The sequence below is a fragment of the Tamandua tetradactyla genome, chromosome 6 (assembly GCF_023851605.1).
Source record: "Tamandua tetradactyla isolate mTamTet1 chromosome 6, mTamTet1.pri, whole genome shotgun sequence".
NCBI classification, from domain to species: domain Eukaryota; kingdom Metazoa; phylum Chordata; class Mammalia; order Pilosa; family Myrmecophagidae; genus Tamandua; species Tamandua tetradactyla.
Window position 1 is genome coordinate 13,858,014 of NC_135332.1, and position 22,271 is coordinate 13,880,284.

The following is a 22,271-nucleotide window of genomic DNA, read 5'->3' on the forward strand; positions in this document are numbered from 1 at the left end:
AGGAGGAGCAAATAATCTTCAGCTATTTTCAGAAATCATAGTGTTGACGTCCTGAAGCTACTGGGTGTGTTGTGCAATAAAGCGGATGGGTAATTTATATCACAGGGTAGATCTGGATTTTCAGAATGGGAGAAAAGAGGTACGGATAGAAGATTCGTGAAATTATTAAAAAGCTTGTAGTCCTGAATTTGGATCGGAAAGATCAGTATGTATTTTAACCTTTTTTTTTTTAAAAAATTTCTTCCTAGCTGTCTTTTAGCAGTGCCTAGAAACAAGACCCAACCCATGAGCAAGGAGCGTGTCTACTGTCAGAGGACAGTCTCTAAATAGAATTTTCTACAATAAGGACCCAAGGCTCCTTGAAGAAATGACTGACTCCAGGTAATAGAGGAAAATTGTGTAGTTTGGAACATCTTGTCATATCAGATAGCAAGGAGGTTGTCTAGGACTTCTGGGACCGTGTCAAAAGGACTCAGAGCCAACTTGAAAGAGAGCTGTGAGGGGACAATTTGGCATCAATTAGAATTGTTATTGGCAGTGGACTCAAACATACCGGATGGGATAAATATCCTCGAGTTCACAATAACTACTACTAAAACCAAACCAAAATAAGACCAAAAAGGACCTTCCCCAAGCCCAAATTCATTCATCACCATAGAAGATTTGAGGATCCCAATCATTATTGTTAAAATCCGTAAGTGATAGAAAAGAATTGAACACTACTCTGCTTTTTCTGGATGAACTGTATCTTTAGTCAATGAAAAAGATGATCATGGGAAAATTATTCTTTTTAAGTATTTTAGTTAATAAATGAAAAAGAAATGATGATGTCTGACTATTCCCCTTTTTTGCAGCCCCTGATGAAATACTAGACCAGCTAAGACTTTCAACGGTTGCCAACATCACAATAACAGCCAGCCTGACATGTGTGCCTCCTGATGGAAAATACACAATGCCATCTAGGAAACAATATTTTAGGGAAAATAAAAAATCAAGCCAGACTCTGATCAAGTCTCTAGCTGTCAGTTACAGTTTGCTGCAGATTTAGCATTCCTGGGACATGCTCAACAACCCCACGGGGATGCAATCAGCAAAACCCACACTGTGGAAAATTCTATAGGACAAATGACCAAGTCTCCTTATTAAATAAATTAGAAGAAAAAAAGAGTGAGAGGGAATCTACAGATTAAGCAAAATTTAAAAAAAGAAAAGAAAAGAAAAAAAGAAACCACCCAATTGTAATCATGTGGACCTTATTTGGATCCTGAAGCAAATAAACAAATAAAAAATCATGAGCCTGTCAGAGGAATATGAACATTAATTGGCTATCTGATGATATTAAAGAACAGTTGATATTTTTAGGCATGAGATAATGCAGTTATGTTTTTAAATAGAATCCTTACCTATAGCATTTCTCTACAGAAATATTTGTGAATGAACTATTAGAATATATTTCATAAAGTCTGGCGTTTGCTTCCAAGTATTCCAGGGGAGGAGGAGAGCATCAGGGAAAAGATAAAACACAATTGGCTGGGGACTGGGAAGTGCTGAAGCTGGGCTGGGCTGGCCATAGGGGTGTTTCTTGTAGTCACGTCCCCCTATTTTTGTAGGTGTCTAAGGTTTTCCATAATTCAAAATGAAAAAGAAAAAAAAATCCCACATTCTCACTGGCGGCATAGAAGGGACAAATGTGCTGGCTTAGAGCCACTGCCTTTTTTTCACTGTGATACACAGAAGCCCAAAGAAGCAAGAGAAAAAATTCCCGCAGCCTTTGTCCACGAGGCCCAGCTGCCTTTCTCTTTTCAGTGCCAGGATTTAAGGCCAGTCTACCATACAGAGCTTTATGGTAATATATAGAAATCGATATCATATGCCAAAAAGACATTTAAATCTTGTTAGTGGATATCTTTGGGCAGTGGAACTATCATTTTTTGCTGTTATCCATTTGTACTTGAAAAAAGAATCAAGTTACAGTTATTTTGCAATCGAGAACCATACAATATGTTTTCTTTTTTAAATATAAGAAACAGTGTAGGCTCTGGAGTCTGAATCTAAGCTTTGCAGTTTCTCTGTTCGACCTTGAACAAGTTGCTTCCTTCTCGTGCTTCAGTTTCATCCTCTGTAAAATGGGGTGATGATGATAGTACATATTTTCTAGGGCCTCTGTGCAGCTTGCACAAGAGAAAGAACATGAATGAAGCCTTAAGCATCCCCCCAGCATGAAGAAATTGCTTCCTAAGTGCAAACTCTTCTCACCCTTCCACCAGCAATTCATTTCTGCTGACCGTATCCAGCAGCCCTGGGAGTCCCGGTGTCCCCATTGATCCCCAATGGGGGGACTGCATCCCTTTGGAGGTTGTAGTCCAGTCTTCCCAGACGTGGGATAAAACTTTTAAGCTTAGCAATGGCAGCAAGGAGCGAATTGTTCTCAGCTCAGTTCCTTGCCTCCTCGGCGCGATGCCCGACCGCGCCCTTCCCTCCCTTGCCTCCCCCCAGAGCCCCAATTAGGAGGCTTTTCCAGACAGCCCGGGCTCCGTGGAGCGGCGAGCGGCAGGGTCTGCACGCAGCCCTGAGTTCCCACCTTCCTGGGAGCCAGGGAGCCCAGGCCTTGTTTACTTCCAACACCGGCAGAAAGTCCCTCCATGCCCAGCTGCCCCGACTGGAAGTGATCACGGCTGAGGCTACCAGTCCTAGAAATAATTTTGCTGGTTGCCTGCACAGGGGCCATGGAACTTTCTGGAAGTGTCAGTCCACTGAGAGGTCACCAGATCACTGGGCACAAACGCAAAGCTTCTCTCCCCTCCCAGACGGCTTCCTGGTCCAAGCCCTCCCCAAATGCTCCGCCTCCATTCCCACATCTGGAGGGAGCAGGTGGCAGCCCCAACCTGCCCCAAGGTGCCGGGGTAGGAGGGGGAACCAGCGGCCGCCAGCTGTAGAGTGGCACACCCTGCATCCTTCCGTGCTCTCGGAGTGGGGCACATACGTGGGTTTCTTGGGGGATGAGAGGAGAGACCCCTGCCTGAGATCCAGAGCCTCAGGATGAGTTGACCAAGAAGTCCTGCTGTTCGGTGCTGTGATAATTATAGAAGATGTACTATTAGTACTGACATCATTTTCTGAGCACTTGTGCACCTGTCCTGGTGCTGAACAAAATTTATAGATATCATCTCATTTAATTATCACACATCCTGAAGGAATGAGCACTACTATCACCTCTGTGTGCACAGGAGGAAACCGAGAGGTGCTTTTTTTTTGCTTCCTCAGCAGCTAGACCAGTGCACCTAGTATGTGCTCAATAAACACTGGTTGAACGAATGAAGAGCAGGCAGATCAAGGAACTGGCCCAGGCAGTGAGCAAGCGGCTCAGCCAGGACGTCAGCCCAGCTCTGTCTGGGTCCTAATCCCGGGCTCTCACCCAGGCACCGGGTAGGGTCAGGTGTCATGCGGGGAGAGGTGCTGCAGCCGGATGCCCACTAGACACGGGGCTGGAGGTAAGAGTGGATTCTGGGTTTTCTGACGGACCATGGCTATGCCCAAGTGTTGCTGAGCCTGGAAGCAACCGGGCTCCACCTGTGTTCCGTCGCCCATAACCCAGACTCTCGGGGAACAGCCAGCTTCATGGGACTGCAGACTGGGCAGTTTCCCTCTTCTTCACGGCCTGCACATGGCCTTGGAGAGAACCCAGGTGCCCTTTGCCTTTATCACGTGTCCCCACTGCTTGGATTTCGGAAACGAGGGGGGTCGCCATCCTGCCCTGCCCATGTTTTCCCCCCACCCGTCCCAGCCTCCAGACCTCCCTTGGGGAATCGCAAGGCTCCCCCTTGGGGCAAAGGGGGACCCGCGTACCTTGTAGCCCTGGTTGATGCCGTTGATGAACTGGGGGCTGGGGGCGTTCCAGGTGAAGCGGATGGCCGTGGAATTGGTGGCTTCGGCGTGGACGTTGCCTGGGGGGACCGTGGGAACTAGAGGAGATCAGAGAGGGGAGGTGTGGATGGAGGGGGCCCAGTGAGTGTGTCTGGTTCAGTTAAGTAGAGAAAACTCCGGGAAGGGAGTCTGCAGAGCTGCGCTTCGGTTTCCCCCAACTCTGCCCTCCCTGTGCAGATTTAAGAATTCTCTTGCTTTCTCTGTGCTAATTTGGGTTTAATAAAACTTGCCTCGCAGTGTATCGATAAATAAAAGTGATGGTTGTAAGCGCTCAGTGGTGGTATGTAGGTACAAGGCTTGAGTTCAGCTGTTTCACGATCCAATAAATACGGAATTTTGTAGAGGGTTCCCCTGTCTCTAAATCCTCAGCTCCTTGCCATGCCCAATCCAACTTTCTCTTCGTCCTTATATCCTAAGGGTTAGCCCAATAAAAGTGGTGTTTTAGTTGGACAGTGAATAGTAAGGGTCTGGTTAGTACAGGTGACAGGTTGAGGCTCTCAGGATCTGCCAGGTACAGAAACTGCAGGTACAGGAACTGACAGGTACAGGACCCGACAGGTACTGGCTTGCAGGTACAGGACCCGACAGGTACAGGACCCACAGGTACAAACCTGCACGTATAGGACCTGACAGGTACAGGACCCAACAGGTACAGGACCCACAGGTACAGGCTTGCAGGTACAGGACCTGACAGGTACAGGACCCGACAGGTACAGGACCCACAGGTACAGGCTTGCAGGTACAGGACCCGACAGGTACAGACCTGCAGGTACAGGACACGACAGGTACAGGAGCAGGAGAAATGACAGCAGTGCTCCTCCACAGCCATTGCCCCTGCCCACCTCCCTGCAGCGTCCACTCGGTGACTTTGCCGCTGTAGACGCCCAGCCCGGCGCTGTTGTAGGCAGCCACCTCGATCTCGTAGTTGGTCCAGATGATGAGATCCTCCAGCAGCAGGTTGTTGACATCGGCGTCCGTGATGTTCTTAAACTGGTACCCGACAGGAAGCCCGGCCAGGCAGTACCTGAGGGTGGCAGGCAGGACGCGGCGGCAGCCGCTCAGCCAATGCGCCAAGTTTAGAGCGTGGTTTTCAGTAGGTGCATGCGGTCAATTCTGGGATATTTTCATCACCACAGAGAGAAACCCGTACCGTTTAGCAGCCACTTCCCATTTCCCTGCAACCCTGTCCCCTCATCCCACTCCTTGCCTTAGGCAGCCACTAATCTACTTTCTGCCTCTACAGAAATTTGCCTTTTCTGAACGTTTCATGTACTTGGAATCATGTAATATGTGGCCTTTTGTGACTGGCTTCCTTCACTAAGCATCGTGTTTTCAAGGCTCACCTCGTGGTAGCATGCTCACGTCATTTCTCTTAGACTGGACAGTACTACAGACCACAATTTCTTTATCCACCCATCAGTTGATAGGCATTTGGGTTGTTTCAGTTATTGTGAATAATGCTGTTACATTGATGTAGCAGTTTTCGTTTGAACACCTGATTTCAATTTTTTTTTTTTTAAATATATACCTAGGAGTGGATTTGCCAGGTCGTTTGTTGATTCTATGTTTAATTCTTTGAGGAACTGCTGAACTGTTTTCCACAGCAGCTGCATCATTTCACATTCCCGTCAGCAATGTCAATGTCTTCCAAGAACTGGCATTTCTAACATTCTCAGCTGACACTCATGCTACTAGCCCACAGATCACACTCAGAGAAGAGCTGCCCTTTAGGATTAACCAAAACCGCACAACAAATGGAGCAGCCGAACCAACAAAACCCTCTTCCAAATTCTGGGGATTCCAGGGCTCTGAGGATACACTGTGTAGGAAAGAGACGTGCAAAGTTGCCTAGAATTGTGCAGCCAGCCAGGATTCAGAACACTCATTAGAGTTCTCGATAACCTCAAACAACCTGCTAATTTAATTGACAGATACCAAATTTTCATCGCTCTTAAGAACTCACTTTTAGATTACTTGTCAAGTGGTCTTTAATCGAGTATAAAAATGAAAGTCTGTATAACTGGACCCCACTTTCCAATAAGGACCAAAGAAAGAACTGTTTGATTTTGACCAGTTCTTGGCCCATTAGCTTGTCTAATCTTGGCCCATCTTGAGAGAAAGCTGGCCCAAGATGGAATATTCTGGATTCATAGATGATTGATCTCTCTGTGTTGCCTCTTTCTTCCCCAGCTCCCTGCAGATGTATTCCAGTCTCATCCCTGACATCTGGCAGACTTGCCTTTTAGATTATACTGTATCTCCCCTCTCAGCAACTCTTGCTGGTATGTCAGGCTCCCACTGCTAGAAGTTCTTACAGATGTCTAACCTAGATGCGCCCTACCACTGTCTGGCTATTTCTTGTTGTCCTGTCCTTGTTAGGTGGAGAAGCACCCGACATGAATTTCACTGGTTTCCATTCCACTCCTGGTCCTCCCCATCCTTTCCCCCTCTAGTTTGGGGTGCCCCTCCTGTCTTCTGGGTGGGGTGGGGGGCACCTACCTGATGACATAGCCCTTGAGGAGGCCGTTCTGGTGGCTCTCGGGGGGAGGCTGCCACTGGATCATGATGGACTGGTTGGTCCGGCCACTGGCGATGACGTTCTGTGGAGGGGCCGTGGGGGGCTCTTCGGGGAGGGAGACCCTGGGCCGGAAAACACCGAGATTGGGTAGACTCTAATCTGCTCTGCCTGCTCTGCCCCTCTCTGACTACATACTTGGGTAGGTGGGGTCGGGAGGTTTGGGAATCAGAATACTTCGACTGCTTGGAACTGGGTCCCCACGTAATTGCTGTGTGCCTTTGGGCAAGTCACTCAGCCTCTCTGAATTTTGTTTCTTAATAAAGAAATACAGGAAGACTCCATTTGCCTGCCTTACAAGACTGGTTCAGGTGCAAGTGAGTCATTTTAAATTTCTGTAAAGCACCAGAGGGTTATGTGTCTTTTCTGTGTAGTCGAGGGGCGTGAGCCTCAGTTTCTCATTTGTCAAAGAAGCTGCTGTTGGTGCTGATGAGGCTGTGATTTTCCAAGCATTTTAGAACTAGCAGTGTTAACTACGCGATCCCAGCTGTGGTTTCCCTTCATGCAGGTCCTTTACTGACCAGCTGAGGCCCCAGGTTGGGGCAGGGCTGGTGGTGGTGGTGGTGGTGGGGTGGGTTTGAGGCTAGGCGTTGGTGTGTGGGTGACAGGGGGGAGGCGGGGGGGAGGCACCCCGCCTATAGCACTACGGAGTGCTACAACATTTCATTTCTGTGGCATTGCCAGAGAACACGGCGTTCCACCTAAGTGTATTTTTCAAATAACTGACATGTCCCCATTAAAAACAAAAGTTAATTATTTCTGATGGATGTATTTCCCTTTCTGTTTATTTTTACGTTTTGGCTTTATAATGGATAGCTTTCCAGATGCATTGCACACGCCCGTGTCTTTCTAAAGCCTGAAGTAAGCGTGGCTCAGCCTTTCTCGTGGTGACTCAGGGCCATTAATATGACGATTCATTAGGAAGATGAATGGACGTTACACAGAGAAGACCACAGGGCTCCAGAAATGGTGGGGAGGGCCCCCTACACGACGGGGCCGCTCTATTGTTGGGCTTTCGTAGCTCCAGAAGGGCTGAGGACATGCCTGTCTTGTACCCTGTGCTGCCTCCGCTCACCCAGACCAGACCTCTGTAAGCAGGAAGGAGGTCACTTCCCTGTCGCCTTGACCCCAGCCAGGCTGTCCTCGTCTCGCCTTCCCCACTTGGTGTCATGGCCCCAGCGGCCTCCCCCTCGTGAAAGCCAGACAGACTGACACTTATCGGAATTGACTTCAGCTGGGGGTCTCTGGGTAAGGACCGAGGCCTCAAAGAGGGGGCTCGTGAGCTTGGGTGCCTGCCATCAGTGTCGGGGTTGCTCAATGCCCCAGGACGGGCACCTTTTCTCTCACAGAGGTGGCCACGGGTCTAATGTTTGGAGGTGCCTAGAATTTGCCCCCTACTTAATGGGGAATCACTGTGTGATGTCTTAGGGGGATCATCTGCTGTTTTTCTTCCACTTCCTTCATTTTCAAAAGCTTTGCTGAGAACCTAACAGGGCCCGGTGTCACTCTAGGCACTGGCTATGGAAATCTGTGAGGTCTCCCTGGCGATGGAGACCCCAACAGGGCAGTTTTTGAACTTGTGGAACTCACAGGCCTGCGGACAACTGAAAGCATGCCAGGGCCGCTCAGAGCTTCCTCGGCGCGTCCCACCCAGGATCTCCCCAGGAGGTGGGGCCAGGGTTTCCGCACTCACTAGAGGGGTGGGTTTCACTGCACGCAGCCCTCGGGGCCCTGCCTTGGCTGGGGTTCCGCGCGGCCCCCCAGGAGGGCTCGGCCTCACCTCTCCGTGTGCTTGCTGAACTGTCCTTTCCCCACGTCGTTGACGGCACAGAGGCGGAACTGGTAGGAGCGCGCAGGGACCAGGCCCCTGACCGTCACCGAAGTCGCCTCGGGATCCACACTGGCCAGGAGCATGGTCCAGGGGGCATCTGCAGGGACAAGAAGGGCTGGGCAGAGAGGGGCGTCCCTGGGGAGGGGGCGTCCTTCCCGCCCTCATTCCTGACAGGGCCTGCCTCATTTGGGCTTGTAGAGCTCCGGCAGGGGAGCCGCCCTGGCCGGCGTAGCCCAAGGGGGTTAGTGGGTGCCGGGGGTGAAGTGAGGGCTCAGGGGCCTGAGAGGCATCCATCCTTTTTATTTTATTCCTCCCTCAAATTGGCGTGCTCCAGGCACACCATATGCAAAATGCCATTCAGTTATGCCTGCTAATTTTGGAGTTCACCATTTGGGGACTTGGAGAATAGACATAAAAACGGCAGCTGCCGTCTTGGGGATGCCTCCTCGGCCAGGTCCGGGGGTACCGCTTCCCAGGCATCAGCCCCTCCAGGCCTCACAGCTGCCCCGTCCATCTCCCCAGTGGAAGGCCAGGCGCCCGGGGGGAGCAGAGCAGCCGGGGACCCTGCCGAGGGCTGACCCCCGGCCACGCTGCCACCCTGCCCCGCGCAGGGAGCCTTACTGTTCTCCGACACCTCCAGGATGTAGCGCAGCAAGGGGCTGTTCCCATCAAAGGGCCGGGCCCACGTCAGGTTGATGGCTCGCTTCTCCACGGAGCTGAGCATGGCCTCGGGGTGCTCGGGTGCGTGGGGCAGTTGCCTGCAGAGAGAAAAGGGGGGAGGCATCCTGGGAGGTCTGGAATCTGTTGATGGGGTCTTCAGGGGCTCAGGGTCCTGGCATGGGGGAGCTCTCTGGGCTTCCAGGAATCTTGCACCTGGCCACCAAACTTGGCCTTTGAGCCATCTACCTGCAGACTCAGCCTTGGCGTCGGAGCCCACCTGTCCAGACGCCATGCCCAGGACTGCTCTGCCCTTGAAGGGGGCCTCCCCGTGTGTGTGGGGGGAAGGCCCGGAAGGATGCTGGGCTGGGTCTTGAGAGAGGGTGGCCTGGTGGCCTGCCAGAAGGGGTGGGAGGGCTGCCCCTACCTGACGCGCAGGTGGGCGCTGCGTGAGTCGTTGCCACCCGCCGAGAGCACGCGGCAGGTGTAGGTGCCGATGTCCCCCGACCAGGTCTGTGAGATGTGCAGGGAGCCGTTTTTGTCCAGGCGGATGCGGGGGCTGCTCTCCATGCCCAGGGCAGCCCCGTCCTTCTCCCAGACGTACCTAAAAGCGAGAAGCCCCGATGAGCAGAGAGAGGGAGGAGGTGCTCCCAGCAGGTGGGCTCGGCCCAAAGCTGGTCCCGACAGGTGAGCGCCACACACAGGCAGGGGGAGGCAATCTCTAGAGACCCGGAACTTTCAGAAACCCAGGCCACAGAGGCTCCTCTGGGACTTGGGGACGAGCCTGAGCAGCCGGCAAGGGGACCGCATCCAGGAGAGGTAACGCATTAAGTCATTATCGGTCGTTTATACCTTTAGTTCGGGTCTAGGTCGCAGCTTTGTCGCTTCTGGCCAGCAGCCAGCCGCGAAGCAGCACGCACAAAAGACCCCCTTCAGAAGAGGTTAAAAGATTACAGCTGGGAAAGGAATTAAAGTTTCCGCATAGACTACATTTTGGAATTAGTTTTATGAGGAAAATCATCAAATCGATGCATCACTGTGACAAATTGACTTTAGTGTCCAAAAAATCACTTTAGCTTCGGTCAGTTGGTACAAAGGGGGACTTGAGAAATTACACACGCGTCCGTGCCTGACAATAAGAAATATGTTTTCTGGAATTGTTCTTGAGGAAATACAGCCATTATCATCGTCGTGGACATGCCGGGTGTGGCTCAGGACACTGTGCTGGGCTATTGTCCCAGGGAAGGCTGCACCTATTCCTGGGCGCGGGAGCAGGGCATGGGGGCCCCTGGGGGGGTAGCCCAGGCCACCCCTTCACTCGCTGAGCTGGGGGTAGGGGAGGGCGGGGGCCTGAGTCACAGGGCCACAGGGTTTAGAGAACAGAAGATTGCTAGGGAGTGTGTCTGCAATTGTTTTTTAAACACACGTTTAAAAAAAAGGAAAAGCAGAAATACAGAGAAGAAAAAATAAAGGAAAAAGCAAAAAATCCCTTAAAAGTGTTCTGCAGCTATGCTGGTGGTGGCCGCATGACACTATGGATTTGTTAAGACCCAGGGAAGGTAGGTCAGAAAGGGTGAGTGGTAATGCACACTGCACACTGAGTCACTAATGATGCGTCAACATGGGCTTGTCAATTGTAATGAAAGCACCATGCAAATCACATCACCTACGGGCGAAACTGGGCGTGGGTGCTGGGCTACAGGAGTCTCCCCACTTTTGGTACAATTTTCCTGTTTGGCTAAAACGAGTCTAAAAATGCTCGATTATTTTAAAAAGTGAGAATCAGAATAAGTTAAAAAAAATAGAAAAGGAAAAGAGAACTCAAAAGTTATCCATCACTCCCGGGGAATGGTTCTTGACATTTGAGATTATCTTCCAGAACTTTCTCCCATGCACGCCCCTCCTTGGAGGCAGCATGTCACCGTGCCATGCTGTGGGACAGACTCTGTGGTCAGATGCTGCCTCTGCTACTTGGATAAGTACTCTGTGATCGTGGGTAAGTTTATTTAACCTCTTGGCGTCTCAGTTTCCTCCTCTGTAAAAGGAGGAAAACAGCACTACCAACTTCACAGGTTATTGACCTCATGGTAACTGGTTAATAGAAGTTAGCCGTTCCATGTTTCTACTTATATAGCATATTTACAAAAATTTTCTATCTGTCAATCATCTATCTATTTATCTATCTAATTTATCATCTATCCATCCTGTTTCATAAGATGGTTTTTCCACCCAACAAAATATCGTCAACCCTTTTCCATGTGGCATTTCTATGTCATGATTCCTGTTGGCTGCATGTGTCTCATCTCATGGCTGCTCTGTTCCTTAACCTGTCTCCCAACACCGAAGCTCAGCTGAGCTCCTTGCTCCCTGATGTCATAGTTAATGCCGTGGGGAACAGCCTTATGGCAAAGTAGTTACGTTCATTCTAAATCATTTCCTCCAGAATAAATTCTGAGAAGTGGAATTGCTGAACCTATTTTTAAGGCTGTTAACACATATTTCCAAATCGCCCCAAGTCGAAGGTGATTCTTCGATTTCTCTCTTTATTTGGAAAAGAATCATCCTTGCTTATTTAAAAGCAAATGTAGTTGCACAGAGTAATTCTCGTGCATGCAACTGTGAGCAGACATTTTCTGCTCAGCGTGGGGTGCATGAAGATGCAGGTGGCACTATCTATTAAGTATTTGTGTGCAAACTATTGAAACTTGAATCTAATGAGCAGTTCCTTGAACCTAATTAGAAATATAAAGGATAGAAGAACAAGTTAAAATATCACGGGGAAGCAGTCAGCCAATCCCAGGAGGGGGTGACAATCTTGCAAATAGCTTTATTGGGCACAGCCATGCACATTCATTTACATATCTGCTATGGCTGCTTTGGCACTATAAGGGCAGAGCTGGGTATGTGCAACAGAACCACAAAGCTGAACATATTTACTGTCTGGCCCTTTGCAGAAAAAGTTTGCAGCCCTCTGTCCTGTAGAGCCTCGTTTGTCCAACAAATTGATGGTATGAAAAGAAAAGAAAAATGAAAACAAAAACCAAACTAGAAAGGAAAGGAAACCACTGCAGAACAAAGAAGACACACCAATCAAACCCAGTGCCTGCCTGGGCCCTGTTTGCATCCTGAATTCAACCAGCTGGAAAGCGGCACCCTTGAGGGAAATGGGGAGATCAGAACACGGATCTGTCTTAGGAAACATCAAGGAATTGTTAATTGTGTTAGGTGTGCTGGTGGCGTGGTTGCTACCTTAAAAAAGTCCCTTTAAATAAGAAAAGCATACTGACACACTTAAGGGTGAAATTACATTTCTGGAGTTTGATTTGAAAATATTCCCAAAAAAAAAAAAAAAATTGAAGGAGAATAGAGGAAATAAGACAAGTAAAATGCTGATACTTGTTGAAGCTGAGTGGGGGAGTAGATGACGATTAAAGATACCATTCTCTCTATTTTCGTGTATGTTTGATTACTTCCCATTATAAAAAGTTAAAGAAAAAAAAGCCATGTATCCATTCAACTCAGGGAGAATGGATTTTCCAAAATAATCTGCAATTATAGAACTGGTTATTGCACAGTTTTGATGAGTGGTTTCCAGGGGTTCTCTCTGCTTCCAATAACATTAGATGGCTCTCAGGAAATCAAGGATGTGCAAAAAATATTTAGTTACAAGGATAATTCATAAGTGTTTCTTATTATTAACAAAAATTTTAGAAACAACCCAAAAATTCAGCAATAGGGAATTAGTAACATAAATTACATGACATGCACACAAATGAGTTTATACAAAATATCTATTGACACAGGAAAAGGTTCTCAAGGGGAAAAGCAAATAAAGAAACTGTGTTTCTCATTTTGTCAAATGGTTTCCCAATATTATTACTGATTATCTCTAATTGGGGGAAATGCAGATAATGGTACTTTTCCTCTCTCTTTTTGACATTAGCCATTTCTGTTTCCCCCTTAAATAAGTATCTATGAGTTATATCATAAGAAAAACCTTAATACAACATTTATTAATATTCATAATGGCTAATAGTGGATTGTTCAGATTCTGTCTCCATTTGACTCAGATGCCAGGAAGAAGAGTTTTCTTCTGGAGCGGCTCTGGAAGCTTTTCAGGCTCACTGCTTGCATGCAGCCAGTCCCCACCCCCAGAGCCCCGCTTTATTCTGAGAACATGAAATGCAGGATTAAGCGGCCACCATTTTAGCTTGATTTGGTTGTTCACATCCTCTCTAGTCCGCCTGATCAGGGAGACCTGTTGTGTTTTATGGTGTAACAGTGCTTTAAAACCCTGTCTCTGTAGGAAAATCCCCCGGACAGCTTTTAAAACCTCCTGATGCCTGTGTCCCAGCTGTGAGATTCCGCTGAAGGAGAGAGAGGAAAGCAGGGAATTCCTCCCAAGTTCAGGGGAAGCAGGGCAGGCCGCAGTGCCTGGTTGCCGGCAGGAGCCGCAGGAGGCCATGGCAGTGGAGGGGAGGTGCGGGGGCTGACCTTGGCCGTGGACTTTCCCAATTTTGGGGGGGACAGGAATCAATCCTGCTCTCTCCCTCCATTTAGAAAAGATAAACGGTGCACGTTGCCTTATTCCCTCAATTGTTAATTTCATCCTGAGATGAGGCCCCCCTGTATAGACTGTAACAGTGAGATACCCCACCCTGCATCCCTGGGGGGGTCCCTGAGGTGAGCCTACAGATGTATTATAAGAAGTCCCTGAATTCCTTCCTTCATCAACAGTTGTCTAGAGAATGAATAAAATGTACAGGTAATTAAAAAATATGAGTAGATAGTGTTTTATAAATAAAACACCAATTTACTTAAAATTGTTGAATAGTTTTTTATTATTATAAAATTTTCCATAAATGGATACTAAAAATCAACCTTTAATATATGTATCTGAGACCCTTGGGAGTATTCTATGGGGCTTGTGGGTTCTCTCTGAGAAATTTTTATGGTCAAGTTATTGTTTGCCAAAAATCTAATAAACTCAGTGACAGGCACATTCTGGATGATTTGTTGTCAATATGTAACTCCCTCTGCACGATGCCGGTGTTCATGTCGGCACCAAATGATGACCTTCCCGGAGCCAGTGCTAACCTACCAATGAGGCATTTCTCAAACGGGGCCTCCGACAGTCTCAGGTTCTCCAGTTCTCTGAGAACTAAGAGCCCAGCTCCCCTCCTCGCCCTGGTTCCCGGGCTCCGCCTGTCATACGCCCAGCGCCCGCTGGGTGGCGCCCCAGGACGCAGCCGCCCGGCCGAGGAGAGGCGCGGTCAGCCACGGGCTGGGGAGCCTCGCCCCTTCCAGCCTCCAGGCCCGCTGCTGCCCGTAAAACAGAAGCAACATGCAGGAAATATTTGTTTTAAAGGGATCCGTTAGATTTTTGACTCAATGTTCAAGCGAGAGATGGAAAGGATGAGTTCCGCCCAGTTTTTGTTCCCAAAGCCTTCCTGGGGGTGGGCACAGCTGTCCTCAGCCCAAGCCTGGAGGGCCCCAGGCTTTTCATCTTTTTCGTGCTTCTGTGCACAGGTGCTCCACCCAGGTCTGCCACAGGCGTTCCCTCTATGGCAAAATGGAGTTGCACCAGCCACCCCCTGGGGTCATCTCCTGCACCCCCTCTGACCACGCCCAGCACTGCTCCTGTGTGAAGAGACCCATAGGGGCTCATCCTGGTAGCCCGGGGGCCACGACAAAGCAACTCGGAGCCCCCACCTCTCTCCAGTCTAAAAGCCTCTTTCCTCCTCCCTCACTGCCTCCTCCATTCCTCTTTTTCCCATTTTTCTTCAGCGCCCCCCTCCCCCACGTTTCTCTCTCCCCTCGGACACTGCTCAATTCTGTTCTGCACTGGGCCTGCACTTGGCCCCATGGGGACACTTACCTAGGGAAAGACACACCCTCGCTCAGCCCCAGGCCACCCCTGAGGTGTCCCCTCCCCAGGCAGGTACCTGGCCGTCACCCGGGGGTCATGGGTCACGCCGCACACCAGGGAGGCCTGCGTGCCCTTGATGACACTCTGGTCCTGGGGAGGCTTGGTGATGCGCGTCCGGGCTGCAAGAGAGCGGAAGAGGCGGTGTGTGTGGGGGGGGGCAGGATGCTCTGGGTGGGCGAGAGCAGGCCCTGGAGGTGACAGTCCCAGCAGTGTTCCAAAGGTCCATGGGCTTTCGTGGCACTTTAGTTCCATGCCACGTGCATGTGGAGCTTGTCTAGTCTTGCTCTCACACGTGCACGTGGGGGACGGAGCACAGAGCTCCGACCATGGTGGGGCCCTGTGACAGTGGACTGGCTGGGGGGTTTCCGGCAGAATGAACCCACCAGAGCCCCTGGGCTCAGTCTGGACTGGCGGCCCCCAGGGAGGGGGAATTTGAGTGACAATCCTAACAGGTGTTGTCAGAGCCGGAAGGGGTTTGAGAAGTTCCCTTCAAACAGGGGTCGGCAAACCATGGCCAGGGGCCAAACCTGGCTGTGGCCTCTTTGGATAAATAAACTCATTGGAACCCAGCCGCACCCACGAGTTTATATTTGCGGCACTTTTTGCCACCTCCACTGCGCTTCCCCCACCCCCTCACCCCACAGTAGAATCGAGTAGTTCCAATCAAGATTGACTGGCCCACAGAGCCTAAAATATCTGCTATCTGGCCCTCAGCAGAAAAAGTTTGCTAGCTTTTGCCTTAGAGTGTATGGAGAGAGCTGGGACTTCACCGCGCCTTCTCTCCAATCTGCCCAGCGTTGCATGAACCCTTCCCATTGGCCGGCATCCCTTGCCTAAGCTCCTTGATTTGCACAGATGTCGGGGCTTGGAGGTGCTGGGCGGGCGAGTGCTCGCTCTGCAGGGGCGCACGTGAAGGGCTCCTGCCGCGCACTCACCCCAGACGACCAGGTCGGCGGAGGCTTCGTCGACACCCCGAGAGTTGGTCGCCAAGCAGGTGTAGGTGCCGGCATCGGAGATGTGGGAGGGGCTGATGAGCAGACTGCCTGACTCCAGGAGCGTGAAGCGAGGCAGCTGGATAGAGCCGCTGGCCAGGATGCGCTCCCCTGGGGGTGACACGGGGTGACGGGTGGACTCAGACTGCTGGACTCCAAGCTGGCCTAGAGTGTTCCTGGTGTCCTGCAGTAGCTCTATGCCCAGACGGCATCTCCCACCTGCTCCTCAGCTGCTCCCAGCTTCAGAAATTGCTAGAAGGGCCCCCAGGGTAGGAGTCAGGGGGAATGGGGGCCCAGAGAGAATTGTGACTTGGTGACAGGCACAGGTCACAGATGGGCAGCCTGGAGCCCAGGTCTCCTGTTGCTTCTCTACCTCCTCACACTGCAGTAGTGCGGCAGCCAGGCAGAGCCCTCAGGGGCGGCTGGCACCTGAGCAAGCTAGGGGTGGGAGGAGTGGGCTGCAGAGCAGACGGTTCTGACAAGGTGGCAACAGGCATTTTGCAACAGGATGCTTCTGGAGAGAGTCACCTTCAAGGGAGTGGAAGGGATGGGGAGTGGTGGTGGAGAGGGACATCGAAGGGCAGCCCTAGATAGGGCTGAGGGATTACTGGCCAGAGTGAGAGCAAGAGAGTGAGCTTGTGCACACAGCTTTCTATTTCACTGACTGTATCCATCTTAGATGAAATTCCACCTCGGTGTACAGAGCGGAATCGCCATGTGTGAGTTCGCATGTGTGAGTCCATTTGCACAGGTGTGCAGGCATATCGATAAGGTGGGCGTGCCAGGAGGTGTGCATTTCCGTGGCTGGTACATGCTTGGGTGTGCCTACATTAATAGTACAAGTGTTTGTTGAGTGCCTACTCTGTTCCAGGCTCTGTTACAAGCCCTGGGCAGACAGCAGTGAACAAAACTGAACCTCCTGACTTCGTGGGGAGGCAGGCAGGGCACGTGAGGAGGGCCTGGGGCCTGGGGGTGGGGAAATCCTGTGGAGAAGGTACAGCTGAGCCAGGGCTGGGGGTGTGAGGGGGCAACAGTGTGAGACATGTGTGCATGTGTGAGTACATTAGAAGAGTTATGAAAGTGTGTGAGCACATGCAAAGAGGAGGGAGGGAAGGCTCACACATAGAGAGGAAGGAGGGAAGGCCCAGGGACCTTGCCAATAGGGCACTGAATTCAGGTTGGACAGCTGGGGTTTGGCTGGCCCAGGCTTCTGGGGGCCCCAAGCTGCTTAGAAGAGAAGGGTCAGTCTCCTGCTGGCACCACTACCACCAATACTTATATAGAAAATCTGGTATCTTGAGAGGCACAGGGCAGGCCCTTTGTGTGTACCCTCTCCTTCAGTCCTTGCTGCCACCATGAGGCCTGGATAGGATCGTTTGCAGATGGGGAACCAAAGTCTGGGAAGATGCAGAGCCAGGCCTTGAGCCCAGCAGGGTAGGATGTTGGAACCTGTTGGGACATGCATGGCGCTCTCATGGCTTGTGCTACAAGGCATTTGGTTTGACATGCACAACTCTACAGGTGACCAGAGTCCAATCTGGCTGGCTGCAGAACCCAGCTCTGGACCAGGTACCCAGAACCCAACCTCGTTGGCCACCTGGAACCCAACCTCGCTGGCTCCAGAACCCAGCTCTGGACCATGCACCTGGAGCCCAACCTCGTTGACTCTGGACAGGCACCTGGAGCCCAACCTCACTGGCTACAGAATCCAGGTCTGGACCAGGCACCTGGAGCCCAACCTTGCTGGCTCCAGAACCCAGCTCTATCACCAGGGCCCCACCTGGAGCCCAACCTCATTGGCTGCAGAACCCAGCTCTGCACCAGGGACCCGGAGCCCAATCTCATTGGCTCTGGACAGGCATCCGGAGCCCAACCTTGCTGGCTCCAGAACTGAGCTCTGAATGACTGTCCCTGCTGTCACAGGCTGCCCCTCTCCGCCTGAAGCAGGTCCATCCCAGCTACCTTTCTGCCATGTGATGGCTGGCCGGGGTGCCCCCGAGGTTTCACACGCCAGCACCACCGACATGCCGTCAATCACGGTGCTGTCCAGGGGGCCTCTGGTGATGTTGGGGGCGATGCCTGCAAATGGAGACAGTGGGGGCTCTTAGCCGCACCTGGGAGGAACTCCACAGCCAGAGAACCTGGGTGCTCTGAGGCCACTAAGCCCAGGTTCTCATTCTCCCCTGGCCATTCCCACTGGGGTGGGTCCCACCACAGCGAAGGATGCAGGAGCCCAGATGGGGTCCCAGCATCAGGGAGAAGCTCAGAGAGCCCACGAGGGCTCCCTGCTCCAACTGCCCTACGGAAGAACCTGGGAGACACTGTCCTGCCCTGCAGTTCTCAGAACTCCACGACAGGCCACTTAGGCCCTGGGAAGGCAGCTCTCGCCTTCATGATAAAGTAAATGGAAATCATCCTTTGTTGAGTGCAAAATTGAGGCTCTGGTTTCTCAGAAGAAAAAAATACTGCACCAAATACCCTCCCACCTTTCCAAAAGGCCCCTCGCAGGAGACCCTTGGGCCTGGTGGATTCTTCATATCGGTACATCTTATTTGGCATACCCTTTCCCAGCTCCGGCCCCAGCCTTCCTCAACAGTCTCATCAGGTGTGAAAGCAGGGCTTATATACAGACTAAACTGACCCGCACCCACCAGAAGCAAGAAGTGAGATGGCAGCCCCAGGCCAGCAGTTTGGGGACAGACCCAGCTCCCCCTCCACTTGGTCGGTCGCTGTCCCCTGTGGGCGGGCCTGGGTGAAGAGCCTTAGGGGGTTCCAGGAGGCCCCTGAAAGTCCTTTTGCTCTGATAATAAGGAAACCACCAGTACTTGACATATTTGCACAGAGCTGAGCTTTGATTGTTAAAACAGCTCCATTAAGGAGTTAGGGAGGGGCAGGGAAACTACTATAATTGCCAAAATAGACTCCAAGAGGGGAAGGGACTTGCAAATGGTGGAAATGAAATTAAAGCATTCAGTGCTATTCTTGGGAAACCTGGGCAAGTTCTCTCTGGCTGGAATAGGGTTGCTTCAGCCTGCACAGGAGCACAGAGATGGTTGAAGTGCCAGAGCTGGCAGCCTGTGGTTTCGTAGCTTTTGTGCTCAAAAAGGGACCCATGGATGGCTCCAGGACACTGGGGGGAACTAGCAACCAGCCACTTCTTCTGGCGCTCTGGACTCAGGGCTGTGGCAACACAGTGGGCTAGGACTGCCAGGGCCGCTGGGCCACAGCGAGTCTTTTGGGATCCTATCTCTGTAGAGGGCAGCAACCTGCTCTCAAGAGGCCTCTTGGCTTGGAAGCGTGCTGTGTGCGTCCTGGGTAGGGGGTGCTCAGGGCAGGACAAGGGAGGACTGGACTTACTGGTGACCGCCAGGTAGGTGGAGGTCTGCGCCTCTCCAGCCGCGTTGTGGGCGAAGCACTGGAACATGCCCGTGTCGTCGGGCTCCAGCGCGCTGATCTGCAGCCCTCCGTCGGCACGCAGCCGGAAGCGGGACAGCTTCTCCACCTCGACCACGGCTGCGTCCTTGTACCAGGTGATGGAGGGCGGTGGTACCCCTGTGGGTGAGATGTGCCCACCTTCAGCCCACCGTGGCTCCTTCCATCATGGCCTCAGAGGGGGCGCAGGCAGGGGTGGGGGGCACAAGGTCCACCAGGGGGTCCCCGGCATGGCTTGATCTCTAGATCCTTCTTGGGGGACGGGAGGTGAGAGGGTCCTCACCGAGGCCCTCTGTTCTCAAATGCCATAGGATAGAGTAGGCGTTTCCAGAAAATTCTAAGATGCCAGGATCAGTTAAATCTGGAAATGCAGGGTTGGGCAAACTCATTTTCTTTTTTTAATGCAGTATTCTGGAGAGGCTTTCATATGCCCGGAGAACCTCCAAGCCAGGGATGGTTTTCCAGATGCACTTGACCACCAAACCCTGAGTGAAGGAGCAGGTGGAGGGGACTAGTGTCCTTTGGAAGATATCCAAGAGGCCCCCTCCTACCTTGTGGCCTGCACGAGAGGCGAGCGGGGGTTTCCCCTGACCCTCTACCCTGCCCATCTGCTCCTTAGCCTGCTTGCAGCCCCTCCCTGCCCCTCATCTCCCCATGCCCCTAAGCCTGCTTCCTTTTTCTTCCCGACACTTTCCAACCCTGATCTCACAGGATGCCATATTTCATTCATTCCACAATGCACATTCTTGCACATTTCAACATCTTGGAGAGCAGTATGTCTCTAACCAAAGATGACATGTTGTAATTTAATTGGATTTTTTCTTTTGTAGTGGTTCATAAAATAGTTGGGCTTCTTACAACCAATGGCATGTCAGATGAAATGAAATAAGTATATTTATTTGCTTATTGGTTTGTCTGTCTCCCTCTTGAAAACATAAGCAGGGATTTGGCTGTTTGGTACTTTCTGTATCTTACCCTTCCCCCACCAGCTCCGGGAACAATATTGCCATGTGCTTATCCTCAGAAAATATTTGCGGAATGAATGGATCTTTGCCTTCCCCTTGTGGAGTTCCAGATAGGGAGTTATTACTCATCCCTCACTCTGCAATCCTCCCTCCTGCCTCTGCTATGTTCTGCCCCTTTGCTCAACATTAGACCATGTTCCGTCACACAGCCTCTTCCCTTTTTATCTTCCCTGATTTCACCCTGGCTGTGACTGTCTTTTGGCTCAGCTGAATGAGAAGGAGGGAGGGCGGGTATGGGAAAGTAGAAAATGTTCAGGAATTGCTCAAAGGGGGGTTAGGTAAGCAGGGTGAGTGGAGGAGGCGGAGCCAAATGGCCCAGAAGCCAGGCAGAGCTTCTAGCAGAGACACCCCAAGGTTGGGAAGTGGTGACATTATGGTAATTTGGCATTGTCTTCCACTCTCAAATTATGGACAATTTGGGTCTGTCCCTGGTCCTGAAATTACGGTAATTTGGGTTCATTTGTAACCTTGAAGTTATGGTGGCGTGGGTTGATTTCCAGGCCCCTGGAGTACAGTAATTGGGTCTGTTTGCTTCCTTGGCGTCTGCTCTCGGAGGAGCAGGACATACGTACCAGGCAGGATTTAGAAGTGTCCCTTCAGGGACAGGAGAGGCTGAAGGTCTGGGGTCCTGGGAGCAGCATTACCTTTGGCCCGGCAGGGAATGTCCACCACCTTTTCCATCTCTGCTGTGATGTGTCTCTCTGGTTCCTTGACAAACTGAGGTGGTTCTGCCGGAGGGATGGGTGGAGGGGGTCAGAGCCTTTTGATGCAGCCGCTGAGAGGGGTCCACTCCAAGTCGGGCCTGGCCAAGCTGCTCCCCAATCCAGGGGAGCCCCAGCAGCCCCTCCCCACCTCCCGAGCGCTCACCTAACACAGACAGGTGGGCTCCCCGGATGACGGAGGGGACACTGCTACTGCGCAGGACGGCCTCACACTCATAGTAGCCGGCGTCGCTGCCCGTGGGGCTGGGGATGGTGAGCCGGCGGTTGTAGTCGCTGATGCCCCCCGACAGCAGCACCCCGTCCTTCTTCCAAATGATGTGCAGCTTGATCAGGGGCCTGGCGGGGCGCAGGGAGGCAGAGGCTCAGCCACAGGGGCTTCTGGAGGCCCAAGGAGCAGGGCTCAGAGTGGCTCGGCCGGCTCAGCCTTTTTAGCTGCATACCTTTGGGCAAGTTCCTTCATGGCATTGGGCCTCGGTCTCCCCATCTGTGAAATGGGAGGATGGGTCCCCTCCCATGGGGTTGTGCGGATGGGTGCATTCATGAAAGCAAAGGCCCCGATGGGGCCCGGCAGCACCCTCGGGGCTCCCACAGCGCCAGAGGAGGGCAGCCCGAGTTGTGCATCGAAATATGTCAGAGGCTAGGAAGGGGGTGATGATGAGGGCGAGTGACAAGATGTGGCAGAAACACACACAGCTTGGAGGTGCAGAGAGAAAGGCAGGCAGGGGACACATCCTCCCCCAATGTAGAGGGAAGGATCCAAGTTTGGCCCCTGCCCACCTTCCCCGACCTCGTCCTCCAAAGCTCCCTGCGATTTGGCTTGCCCAGGTCTCCTGTTCAGCACCTGGTGGATTCCTGAGGATGGAACGTTCTGGTGCTGGGTCTGTGCTAGTTCCATGGGGTATTCAGAAAGGGGTTCCACTGGTCAACTAAGTTTGGGAAACATTGGCTCCAAGGCCATTCAGGAGGTTTCTTTGCCGTGGGACTTAATCCTCACTATGGCGTTCGGGCAGCCTTCCCTGGAACATACCTTGGAAATGCTGTCCCAACGACACATGCTCCAGGAATCTTTAGCTGAAGGTGCCCTCAGGTTCATCATCTAACTTCCCACCCATTGCATCCTTCTGTCTTTATTGAGCATTTACGGGGTGCCAGTTTGGGCTGGGGTCTAGCACGCCCCATGCCTT

At 51.7% G+C, this 22,271-nt stretch overlaps 1 protein-coding gene across 2 annotated transcripts in view; it reads right to left on the minus strand.

Moving 5' to 3' along the window:
* The window catches only part of SDK2 (sidekick cell adhesion molecule 2), a 257,799-nt gene that overhangs the window by 58,712 nt on the left and 176,816 nt on the right, over positions 1 to 22,271 (minus strand). For both annotated transcript variants that reach the window (XM_077163719.1, XM_077163718.1), the window contains exons 7-18: positions 21,233 to 21,423; positions 21,010 to 21,093; positions 19,266 to 19,460; positions 17,871 to 17,987; positions 15,852 to 16,019; positions 14,929 to 15,035; positions 9,415 to 9,587; positions 8,952 to 9,088; positions 8,280 to 8,427; positions 6,424 to 6,564; positions 4,767 to 4,948; positions 3,847 to 3,962 (exon numbers count right to left, since the gene is read on the minus strand). In XM_077163719.1, coding sequence (XP_077019834.1) covers positions 3,847 to 3,962; positions 4,767 to 4,948; positions 6,424 to 6,564; positions 8,280 to 8,427; positions 8,952 to 9,088; positions 9,415 to 9,587; positions 14,929 to 15,035; positions 15,852 to 16,019; positions 17,871 to 17,987; positions 19,266 to 19,460; positions 21,010 to 21,093; positions 21,233 to 21,423 — 1,759 coding nt within the window. The remainder of the gene's footprint in view (positions 1 to 3,846; positions 3,963 to 4,766; positions 4,949 to 6,423; positions 6,565 to 8,279; positions 8,428 to 8,951; positions 9,089 to 9,414; positions 9,588 to 14,928; positions 15,036 to 15,851; positions 16,020 to 17,870; positions 17,988 to 19,265; positions 19,461 to 21,009; positions 21,094 to 21,232; positions 21,424 to 22,271) is intronic.